This window comes from Schistocerca cancellata, chromosome 5, assembly GCF_023864275.1.
Source record: "Schistocerca cancellata isolate TAMUIC-IGC-003103 chromosome 5, iqSchCanc2.1, whole genome shotgun sequence".
NCBI lineage: Eukaryota > Metazoa > Arthropoda > Insecta > Orthoptera > Acrididae > Schistocerca > Schistocerca cancellata.
Genome location: NC_064630.1, coordinates 655,630,509 through 655,643,555, shown reverse-complemented (window position 1 = coordinate 655,643,555; position 13,047 = coordinate 655,630,509). Strand labels below are relative to the sequence as shown.

The 13,047-nt window shown below is 43.3% G+C and overlaps 1 protein-coding gene across 1 annotated transcript in view; it reads left to right on the top strand.

The window, feature by feature from the left end:
• LOC126188743 (chondroitin sulfate proteoglycan 4) overlaps nt 1-13,047 on the top strand; it is a 589,355-nt gene that overhangs the window by 537,718 nt on the left and 38,590 nt on the right. The window contains exon 21 of the mRNA XM_049930352.1: nt 12,431-12,602. Within this exon, the coding sequence (XP_049786309.1) occupies nt 12,431-12,602 (172 nt within the window). The remainder of the gene's footprint in view (nt 1-12,430; nt 12,603-13,047) is intronic.

The window sequence follows — 13,047 nt, the reverse complement described above, 5'->3', positions numbered from 1 at the left end:
ATGTGACTGCCATTAAGAGCCATATAAAATTTATGTGTCGTCCGAACAACACATAGCCAAGGCAAAAACACCGCAGGCGCAAAGATGCGAGCTCCTGCCAGTGCCATAGCGACTCGACAGTTGCTCGATTTCCTCCAGCGCCACGGGCGGCGCTGTGGATAAAGATACTGACATCACCTCGGCCAGTTGCCAGCCGAGTACAATCCGCCAATGATCGGACGACAACGGACAGAAGCCTATTCGGAAGACATAAGAGCAACTCTCGCCCACTTGGTTATAGATCATCGTTCAGGGCTGACTTAGGCAGGGAACGTGGTTTAGTGAAATCTTCGAAGTGACAGATGTTGTAATTTCCATTTACTATGTGCTGTGAAGTTTACCTACGATTCTTTGCTCGTAGTCATTGAGGGCCCTTTTCTTTGTTCCATTGCAAGCAGTGTTGCAGACTTCATATTTCAAGAACGTTCGTTGTCCTATCCTGTTAACTGACCCTGGGGCATAACTGTGTAATAGTGGCAGGGAGAATTGGTCTTAGATCTGTACTACACCAGAAGCCGTTTCACGAACTCAAAAACTCGACCTACCGTGACAACAGTGGCAACTGGGCCTCCATAGAAGTAGCGACGAGGACTTTACAAATTGGCGACGACTGTTTACAAAATTGGCGACGAGGGTTTACAAAGTTTCGTGCCAATAAACACTGCACACTCGAAGGATTCGCGATTCACAACAGAATCGGTTAATCGTTTGTTTCACGGAATTATGGAGAATAAAGGAAACAGATAATAAGAAATCACGTTGCGTACAGCATATAGAAAAGTCAAAACAGCATTCGGTGAAATTAACAGCAAGGATGGTAACACTAAGAGTGCAAAGCGAATTCCAGTGCTCAAAGCAGAGGAGAAAACTGATAGGTGAAAAGAATTCATAGAAAGGCCTCTATGAAGGGGGGGGGGGGTCTTGTCTGATGGCGCGACAGAAGAAGAAACAGGAATCGGTAGGGAAGAGAGAGAGGATCCAGCATCAGAGTCAGTATTTAAAAGAGCTTTGGAGGCTTTACGATCATATTAGGCAGAAGTGATAGATAACATTGCAATTTCCAAAATCTTCGGGGGAATGGCAACAAAATGACTATTCACGTTGGTGTCTAGAATTTATAAGACTGGCGATATACCATCAAGCTTCGAAAAAAAAATCGACCACACAATTCACAAGATTGCAAGATCAGAAGTGCAGCAACTATCGCACAATCAGTTTAACAGCTCAGGCATTCAAGCTCCTGACAAAAATAATATACAGAAGAATGGAAAAGAAAATTGAGACTCTGTTAGATGACGATCAGTTCGGCTTTAGAAAAGGTGAAGGCGCCAAGAAGCATTTCCGAGGTTGAGGTTGATAATGGAAGCAAGACTAAATAAAAGCAAGACAAGTTCGTAAGATTTGTCGACCTGGAGAAAGCGTTCGAAATTCTAGCAAAAATAGGGGTAAGCTGTAGTGAAACATGGGCGTGGGAAAACCGAAGAGACTAAAGCATTTGAGATGTTGTGCTACAAAAGAATGTTGAAAATTAGGTGGACTGATAAGGTAAGGAATAAGGAAGTTCTCCGGAGAATCAGCGAGGAAAGGAATATATGGGAAACTCTGGCAAGAAGAAGAACAGGATGGTAGGATATCTGTTAATACTTTGCCGTCCGGCGACACCACAGTGGTGTCGTGTGCACAGTATAGCGCAGTGGCCGGTGACAGCACTTTAGTATCTTTTTGTTTCTGTTGGTGTTTTGTTTAGGTAACAATAAGTTACATACGTCACAAGGTTTTTGTTTTTGTAAGTACTTGTGCACTTTCACTATTGCAGTCGAAAGAGACAATACGATTATTTATGATGAATACGCGGACGTCTTGTCTGACGTTTCGGACGATTTGGCCGATTGGGAAGAAGACAATGGATATCAAAAAATTGAAAGTGAAGAAGAATCGTCGGAGGACACTGAAATACGTTCAAGAACAATCCGGCGAACGCTACGGTTGCTAACTGATTCGGATGAATCAGACGAAGAAGACAGACTATGATTTACTGAGGACCAATAATAAATATGGAGGATCTCCGGGTCCTCACACACACAGCGTCGTGGATATCGTATAATTATATAATGGGAAAGATCTATTTGAATATAGTAGCAACGAAACCAACTAGTATAACAGTCAAAATTAGAATAGAAGGTAATTGGATATCTGGCCGGAGTGGACGAGCGGTTCTAGGCGCTTCAGTCTGGAACCGCGCGACCGCTAAGGTCGCAGGTTCGAATTCTGCCTCGGGCATGGATGTGTGTGATGTCCATAGGTTAGTTAGGTTTAAGTAGTTCTAAGTTCTAGGGGACAGATAAGCTCAGATGTTAAGTCCCATAGTGCTCAGACCCATTTGAACCATTTTTTTGAAACTGGATAAGAAATGACAAATTTGTCGACATTAAGGGACCCGAACTTAGAAAATGGTTTGGGCTTCCTATCCTTATGGGAATTGTAAAAGTAGCAAGGATCGATGATTACTAGTCGACGAAACCGTTGAGAGACTCACCGATATTTCGCAAAACGATGTCCCGAAACAGATTCAGACAAATATTATCATTTTTACATTTTTCCGACAGTAACAATAAACCGGACAATGCCGACCGGCTTTTCAAAGTGCAACCCGCAATTGAATATTTTTTCCAAAAAGCTTAAAGAAACGTTTAATCTAAATCAAAACATCTCAGTTGATGAAGGAATGATACCGTGGCGTGGGAAGTTAAATTATAAAATTTGCAATCCGTCGAAAATTACGAAATATGGCATACCCATTCGGATGCTGTGTGATTCGAGTACGGGATAGATTTCCTCATTCAACATATATTCCGGCGGTGGACAACCTTAGGGAAAAAAACAGTGATGGAACTATTGGCACCTTCTTATGGAAAGTGGCATCACCTCTACATGGATAATTATTATTACAGTGTAGAACTTTCAGAGAAGTTACTTGAAAAGAGAATTCGAGTTTGTGGAACGATAGTTCAAAACAGAGTATTTCCGGAAAAATTAAAGCGCACTAAAGCCAATGGGTTTCAAGTTTGTCATCAACGGACAGGTGACAATCGGCCGGCGACAAGCCAAGTAATCCGAATTAGCGCTGCCGGCACCAAGCGAATAAATTTGTACGAGACGTGCGGTCTGCGAAGTGTTAAGACATCACGAAGTAACTTCCATGGAACTAGAGGGAGCTGAAGGGGGTAAAAACTGAAGAGGAACACAGATTGGCATACATACAGCAAATAAATTAGGATACAGGTTGCAAGTGCTTCACTGAGATGAAAAGGTTGTCACAGGAGAGGAATTCGTGGCGGGCCGCATCAAACCAGTCAGAAGACTGATGACTCAAAATTAAAATGTCAAAATAACGTTGGTATTTTCCACACAGACTCTGTAGCTATGAGACGACATGGTTCAACACAGTGGACAGAAAGAGCTCGTATCTGTGCGCTGTTTGCTTCACAATTATAGAAATTGCAGTGGGGACTTGGTAGATAAAGTTTTTGTGAGGACTGCATGTGCGGAAACGCACCGCTTAGATGTTAAATTTGAAGGATGGACCACTTTCAAGTATCCCACTTCACGCTAGGTACGCACGCTGTGGTGACCTGTGAGACCTACAGTAGCTGCTCCAAGTGGCGATCCTGCTGATCGTTGCATAAGATATGTCTGCGACGAATGCTTTCGTACACACGGTGCAAACAGCCTGGTGCACCACAGTCAACTCTCCTAGTTGCGAACGTACAAGTTTGTCGCAGCCATTGCTGTAGACGAGCGAAAATCCTTTGTGAAGAACTGAGGCGGCCCGAAGGACATTCTCGACATATGCGTTGTACAGCTGTACTGTGAAACGGGTGATTTGAAAGTAGTCCGATCTTCAGAATTCTTTGTTATTTCCGAACATTGACTCATTATCAGAACTTTATCGAAGTCACTTCTACAAACCCTAGAAAAGTGTAAAAGGAATTGTGAAACTCCTTCTATATGTGATGAATAACGACAGGATCATTCCGCCTTATATGTCCCCTAAAACTAAGCAGACCTTAATTACTCCCAAAACCGTGTGGTAGGAATTTCTCGGGGTAAAAATAACATTTTAGTAAGGGATTGACTTAACTTTGCTATTTTTCTGCTAATGTTTGCTACTATTATTAAGGAATGTATGACCTGTTGTAAATGAGTTTCTATTACAGTCGTATTATCGAATACAAGGCGACTTCAGTCTGCTGCTTTGTCGATCAGAAATATCGGATACTCCAAAGATACGAGGGCTATCCACAAAGTACATTTCGTTTTGGAATTAAAAAAAAATGAAGTATTGGAAATTTTTTTATTACATACAGATGAAAGCCACACTTAAATACTACTTTTCTACACAGTTGCCATTTAAATTAAGGCACTTATCGTAGCGATGGACGAGCTTGGAAACTCCTTCGTCGTAAAATTCGGCCGCCTGCGCCTTCAACCACGTGGGGACTGTCCTTTGGGACAGAAAAGGTGTGATTTTTTATGGATTTCCTGGAAAGAGGCACTACAATAAACTCTAAAAGGTATTGCCAAACTCTGCACAACCTCAGAAGAGCAATACAAAACAAGCGCAGAGGAAAGTTGGGCTCAAAGATCTTGCTGATTCACGACAACGCCCGGGCCCACACGGCAAATGCCGCTCCTGTAGTTCTCGAATCTTTTAAGTAGGAGTTGTTTCCTCATCCATCGTACAGTCCCGACCTGGCACCGAGCGACTTCCACTTATTCCCAGCAATGAAGAAGTGGTCGGCTATGCAGCGTTTTGATGACGACGCACAGCTTCAAGAAGAGGTAACCACGTGTTTGAAGGCGCAGGCGGCGGAATTTTACGACGAAGGAATTTCCAAGCTCGTCCATCGCTACGATAAGTGCCTTAATTTAAATGGCAACTATGTAGAAAAGTAGTATTTAAGTGTGGCTTTCATCTGTATATAATTTAAAAAAAAATTCCAATACTTTATTTATTTGTAACTCCTAAACGTAGTGTACTTTGTGGATAGCCCTCGTATTTCATTTTCACTGACATTTGTAAAGTCTACGTGTTAACTGGTGGCATTACGTGTAACTTGCACATTTTTCTAGAGTTGACATTTGTCTGCCGTAAGAGAGAGGAAGCATCATTTTTTAAATCACATTTTAGTAACATTTGTATTACCTACGCCTAAAATTTATTTGCATGACCATGTCGAGCATTTTAATTCTGGAATATTATAATACAACGAATAGAATGTAAATGTGAGATTTAAACTGTTTGCTACGAACGACAGTAGGTATCAGACTGTCTAAGTGATGTAATGTTTCTTGGTGATTGATGCAAATGTCGATCTAACACAGTCAACCATGGATATGGAAATCGTTTTGACATCCTTCCGATGTCAACGTCATCAGACCACTCACGCTAACATGGGGGTTGTAAATTATCAAAAGAGATGTGCAGTTTATTTACGACTCCTGTTGTCAGTTATTAATTTACAGGATGACTGAGCGAGCAGTAAAGGTTCTAGTGCGAAATCCTGCTTGTAACAAGGTTCGCTTGTTATTTTTATGTCACTGTGATGTATAACACAAATATTGCGTCTTTGCTACTAAAGGATGAGAGAGTTTGCGTTTATTGAAATATAAATGGCGTAAAAGCTGAGGGCTATGAGAGTGCAAAAAGGCTTCGCTGTAAAACGTTATTACGAGGCCACGGCTGTATTAAGTACTACGAAGCTTCGTAACAGAAAAATATAGATCCTGTTAAATCCTTTATAAAGCGTTAACCATACCGTTATTATTATTATTATTAGTAGTAGTAGTAGTAGTAGTAGTAACAGTAGTTGTATAGTAGCATCGTGAGCATCAGCCATTTGTCATTTCGTCATTCAAAAGTATTTCTGATATGTTTCATTAAGGAGTTAGCCCTCTTTCAACGCCAGAAAGAAGGTGATTTTCGTGACTTTTTTTCTCGTAAAAGAAAAACTAATGCCATATCTGGTGACGTATTTTTATTCTTCACACCTTTGTCTTCAATAAATCATTTTGTGTTGATATCGGACGCTTCCTGTAACCGACGGACCAGGAGGAATGGCCCACTACTGCCAGAGCATCGGTCATTTGCGGGAATTCTGAAGCCCTCCTGTTGGACCTGTAATAAAATAATTCTGTATAACTCATTTTCAATATATTTACTGTCAGCGTACATAGGGTTATTGAAAAAAAATTAAGTTCTAACAAAAAGGAGACAAGTTGTAACAAATGCAATTTTTTCGCCCACAAAATAGAGACAAAACCGTGCACAGAAAATAGATTTTTTTGAATATATCGCGAAACGGTTACGTAAGATGGCAGAGAGTTCAATTTAGAATACCGGAATCAGATTCCAATCACAGTCGTTTGTACCGTTCTGAAGTTGTGTTTCTCATCAATGCGAAAAATATGGTTTCGAGAAAAACGTATTTAAATTTTTGAGTTGCATATTTCATGTTAAAAATACCTCTATTCAGCGATTCCTGGAACATACAGCAATCTTTCCAGATTCAAAAGGAGGTGCGTCACCATCTTCTTCGTGGCCATAGTTGTCCTGCGGGCATCTTTGGTAAGTTCTGTCATCGGCCGCTCTGTTTGCTCGATACACTTTCCGTCCGATTTTGTGCAGAAGTTGAACCAATCTGGTGAGATCTCAAGTTAGAGCACGTTCGTAATTTCCGTAAAGGTTGTTGGGCTTTCGTTGAAACTATATTACGACTATTTGTTCCTTTTGTGAATAGTTTCCAGAGATACTTTTTCACACATCACCTTGTAGTTCGATAACGGAGTTTCTGGCGAACTTAAGGGGAACACTATAATAGACGTCTCAGAGAACATTTTAAGCAAAAAAATGGATTTTTTTTTTAATTTTCAAAGACGTCTATCCGCTTAATACGTGTTCCTTCTTCGTTTTAGCACGTCCAGGAACCGCGAAATTCTTCTAGATCTGCAGAGAATAGTTTAGGTGATGCTGAATCTCTGACTCGTCTTTCAAAACTGAAAGTAGTGGTTTTCGCTACCCTCATGAACAATAGAACTTGAAGTATTGAGGAATTTATTGTTAGGTATACCACCATAGGTTGAATCATTGTCCTCTTTCTCAATGACTTTTGGTTCAGGCTTTGTTGCCCCTGAATCAAAATCTTTCTCAAAACCTATGAATGTTGAAAAAGCGTTAATTCAAACTCATTCTTCGTTTTGTTCAGCTGCAAAACATCATTTGTGCTATATTCACTGGATATAATTTTACTGAAGGTCTTGTACATTACGGACAGAACGCAAATAGACTATACGTCTTTTATGCCTCGATCTTGTGATGTGGTCATGCCGAAAATAAATTAACAACTCCTATATGGATTTGTATGTCTTGCCTGGTATTACTTCCAACATTTCATTGTTTTTATTATTAATTAGATACGTTACTAATTCATCTCTTTTACTGTACAAACATTTAAAGAAATTTTGAAACTGAACGTTACAATGCCATCTGCCATCTTACATTTGTCTTTTGTTGTGTTTGTACTCTTATTGTCTTCAATAGTTAATATTACAAGATTTTTGTAGTATCTTGTCACATCTTCTCAAAAACATTTCTGAGTCATTATATTGTCAACTGCTTAAAAATCTCGTCTCCTTTTCATCAGCTGCCTTGATCGGTTATACATTTTCTTTTCCTTTTCTTCCTTTAGTGCTTGTAAGGCCCTCGTATATGGCTGAAATGGCTCTGAGCACTATGGAACTTAACATGTGAGATTATCAGTCCCCTAGAACTTAGAACCACTTAAACCTAACTAACCTAAGAACAGCACAAACATCCATGCCCGATACAGGATTCGAACCTGCGACCGGAGCAGTCGCGCGGTTCCAGACTGAAGCGCCTAGAACTGCTCGGCCACACCGGCCGGCGGCCCTCGTATAACTTTTATTCATATAATCTATACGGTTATAAGTAATCATAATTAGTAACTGCAGTATGCCATGCAGAGACCTTCTAACTACATTAATCGATGATGGCTTCTAACACATCCATACTTCCTCCAGTGCGACTGCATCTTATGCTGTTAGTTCGAATGTCATCCACCGGAGTGATTTATCTGCTAGACGAGTTACACCGGAGGTCGAGCATATCGTCAGTAGTATCATGGGTTTGAACAGAGTCGTGGTCTATTTTGTCAACAGCGGGACGCTCATCTCGTCGTATTGTGTTGATTCATAACGGACGGTGCAGTCACTTCAGTATCACTGTGTTTGCAAGACTGATACATGGTCGCAGTACATCACGCTGAGCACATGCGTCCGCAAACTCTCTCCCATCTCATCCCCTTTACCCACAGAAAACGTCGTGACAATTCGCTGTGTTCGTCAACATAACGTGGCGCTGTGTTCCATGGAGGACTATCACCATTCCTACTTATAAACAAGTAAATGGAGAAAACAATCACATCTTATACATTGTAGGCAAAAGAAAATTATCCAGTGAAATATAATACTAGCAGGGAAATGACGCCAGTTAATGAACAGGAGGATTGCCCATCACAGATAATGCTAGAAACATTACTTTCACTGCACCACGCGGTTTCTATCTCATGTTTGCGCATTTGCATCACCCGCAAGGTGTGTTCCTAGTATTTTCCTGAGTCATTACGTCTGAGTGACTGAGAATAACAGACGTGTTTAGTGACCTGCTGAATGCAGCACAAAACAGTATTGACGATGATACAGCACGTGTTCATTCCCTAGTGTTGTGAGCAGTACAATTTGTGGGAAACGTGTGAGAAACTCTTTGCGCAAATGTTTAAGGCTAGGACTATTTTGGCAAAACCTCCACAAAGTCTACAATGCCAAACGTAGTGGCAGAGTGGTGCAGACTGGAGCTTTAGCGAATAAAAAGTGTAACTATCCGATAAGATTTCGCATACAAGAAAACTTTGCGTTTGTATTATTGTAAATACACTCCTGGAAATGGAAAAAAGAACACATTGACACCGGTGTGTCAGACCCACCATACTTGCTCCGGACACTGCGAGAGGGCTGTACAAGCAATGATCACACGCACGGCACAGCGGACACACCAGGAACCGCGGTGTTGGCCGTCGAATGGCGCTAGCTGCGCAGCATTTGTGCACCGCCGCCGTCAGTGTCAGCCAGTTTGCCGTGGCATACGGAGCTCCATCGCAGTCTTTAACACTGGTAGCATGCCGCGACAGCGTGGACGTGAACCGTATGTGCAGTTGACGGACTTTGAGCGAGGGCGTATAGTGGGCATGCGGGAGGCCGGGTGGACGTACCGCCGAATTGCTCAACACGTGGGGCGTGAGGTCTCCACAGTACATCGATGTTGTCGCCAGTGGTCGGCGGAAGGTGCACGTGCCCGTCGACCTGGGACCGGACCGCAGCGACGCACGGATGCACGCCAAGACCGTAGGATCCTACGCAGTGCCGTAGGGGACCGCACCGCCACTTCCCAGCAAATTAGGGACACTGTTGCTCCTGGGGTATCGGTCAGGACCATTCGCAACCGTCTCCATGAAGCTGGGCTACGGTCCCGCACACCGTTAGGCCGTCTTCCGCTCACGCCCCGCCATCGTGCAGCCAGCCTCCAGTGGTGTCGCGACAGGCGTAAATGGAGGGACGAATGGAGACGTGTCGTCTTCAGCGATGAAAGTCGCTTCTGCCTTGGTGCCAATGATGGTCGTATGCGTGTTTGGCGCCGTGCAGGTGAGCGCCACAATCAGGACTGCATACGACCGAGACACACAGGGCCAACACCCGGCATCATGGTGTGGGGAGCGATCTCCTACACTGGCCGTACACCACTGGTGATCGTCGAGGGGACACTGAATAGTGCACGGTACATCCAAACCGTCATCGAACCCATCGTTCTACCATTCCTAGACCGGCAAGGGAACTTGCTGTTCCAACAGGACAATGCACGTCCGCATGTATCCCGTGCCACCCAACGTGCTCTAGAAGGTGTAAGTCAACTACCCTGGCCAGCAAGATCTCCGGATCTGTCCCCCATTGAGCATGTTTGGGACTGGATGAAGCGTCGTCTCAAGCGGTCTGCACGTCCAGCACGAACGCTGGTCCAACTGAGGCGCCAGATGGAAATGGCATGGCAAGCCGTTCCACAGGACTACATCCAGCATCTCTACGATCGTCTCCATGGGAGAATAGCAGCCTGCATTGCTGCGAAAGGTGGATATACACTGTACTAGTGCCGACATTGTGCATGCTCTGTTGCCTGTGTCTATGTGCCTGTGGTTCTGTCAGTGTGATCATGTGATGTATCTGACCCCAGGAATGTGTCAATAAAGTTTCCCCTTCCTGGGACAATGAATTCACGGTGTTCTTATTTCAATTTCCAGGAGTGTATCTTACTGGTTAGTTTTATTATGACCGCGCTATACAACTAGCATTCTTAATTGGGAAGTAGCGGCTCTGGTCTCGTAAACTGACGTACGGCCGGGAGAGCGGTGTGCTGACCACATCTGCTCCATATCCGCATGCAATGACGCCTGTGGGCTGAGTATGACACGGCGGCCGGTCGGTACTGTTGGGCCTTCTTGGCCTGTTCGGGCGGACTTTAGTTTACTTTTATATAAGTAGCATGCGTATGCAGGACATATTTGTAACTACAGGACGATTCCGTGATGATGTTAAAAACTTTCAGGGTTGTTAGAGAAGAGTAAATGTATCAGTTTTAGTTAAAGAATCCTGGTCCGGAAAGGACTGGGTCGACAGTTATAGGCGAAAATCGCTGACAGTGGACCATTGTTACTGCAAGGTCTTTTCTTTCCATTCTTGGGGAGAAGGTACTAGGAACCTAATCAACAAAAAATGGTCTAGTGAACACGGGCTCCAAAGTGCACAACTTAAAGAGCTCCCAGCACCTGGTCAGTAGAAGAAATGTGTTTCGCGGTAGCAAATATTAACAAGTGCTTATTGCTCTTAAGGTATGTACTTGGGAACCGATGTTTACTGGACTTCTTGATTAGGTCCGTACCACCCCCTCGCAAAAAATGGACAGCAAAGGGCTGGCAGTAGAAGAGGTCCACTGTCAGCGGTATCAGAACGGTTTTCGCATAGTTGAAATTAAGACATTTACCCCTCCCCATCATCGCGGAATTTTTCTTTGCATGTGTACTCCAAGCCACAGAACACGGGAAGGCGCAGGGCACTTCGTACCAATATCGGTAATCGCCTGTCCTACTCCATTTGCGTAATGGGCGAGGGAAACAAATTACTGCCAGTATGCCTCGGTACTCACCCTAATCTCACTTATGTTATTCGTGACCCGTACGTGAGATGCACGGTAGTGTCAGCTGAATGGTATCATGGGCTTCCTCGAATACTGTGCTTCTCAAAAACTGCGTCACATTTTTAGTACGTGTCATACCGTTCTGAATTCGTTGAAATTCTTTTGCGATGCCTCTTTGATAAGACGTTCAGGTACTGCATCAATACTATAGGGCCGGCCGCTGTGACCGAGCGGTTGTAGGAGGTTCAGTCCGGAACCGCGCTGCTACTACGATCGCAGGTTCGAATCCTGCCTCCGGCATGGATGTGTGTGATGTCCTTAGGTAAGTTAGATTTAAGTAGTTCTCTAAGTCTAGGGGACTGATGACCTCAGATGTTAAGTCCCATAGTGCTTAGAGCCATTTGAACCATTTGAATACACTAGGGTTGGCTAGACTAGCGTCTTGGATGCAGTTTTTTCTACAGACTCACTCTACTTTCATAGACCCTTCCCAACAGATCTGTCTTCCCTTCGCTTTCCGTAATACCGGTTTCGTGTGATAGTCCCGTTTCACGTCGCATAGTGGTATTACCCCTAATTATTTAAACTATGTGACGTGCTCAAGATGTTCACCGTTAAATTAGTAAATATCGGGTTCTTTTTCTTTGATAGACAGTATCCGTACTTTAACCACGTATACACAGACCTACAATTCATTTCACCAAGTGGAAATGTTTTCAGTTAGTTCCGGCGTTTGCTTACGATCGTCAAACGACAGTACATTCAGCGAACAGTCCGACAATGCTACTGATTCTGTCCGATATGGTGGTACTCTCTTTCGTCAGGATTCTCTCTCCTTCCAGATCTCATTACCCTTAAATGCATTGAAAAAGCCAAGGGAAATGAACACCGTAACACCCTTTCCTGTCTTTTGCTTATATCTATCATAGTGCTTAATAACTTCAGTACAATACATTTTCCCAGGAGCTAGTGCATATTCTGATCTTGGGAGTGAAGTGTACCTGACGCGTATGACAAAAGAGTTCGCAGTTTTACTGTACTGACGCGTTCGCCCATGGCGTGTGTGTGCAGCGGCGCACAGGGTGCCCAAAGGCAGCTGCAGCTGGCGGACAACTTCACTCAGCGTGACGTCAACGAGAGCCGCGTCTGGTACGAGAACACGCACAAGTTCTTCGGGCTCTCCACCAACGACTCTTTCGCTGTCGACATACGCGCCGACTTCGCCGAGTCAATCTTGGGCCATGTAAGTAACTACCACTAAACTTCAGGATCTCGTATTTGTACTACTATATTTTGCCTGTGAAATCTTTAGTGGTTTTCGGTAACTCTATACTATTCTCAGTTCTTAGAAAAGCGTATTGGAGAGTAACTTAGCACGAACCAAATTCCTGCAACGAGACCGAAACGTTCGTGTTCCAGTGTTCACCTGTTTTCGTTCCATATCACAGTCTGAGCAGCAATAAATTTAAATTCGAGAGAGGGAACGAAACTGTTAATTTAATTTCTGTGCTTATCACAATAATTGATGATCGGACATTAGTTCTCTAATCTCGTTCCTGCGCAGATATGACTCCTAAAAACATTACAAAGAAGTAACATGTTTATGCAGTGTATGAAATTTAGTGCTGTCTTCCATTTAATTCAGTTTAATAAGTGTGATATTTAACTGTTCTGAGATGATTGCCAAA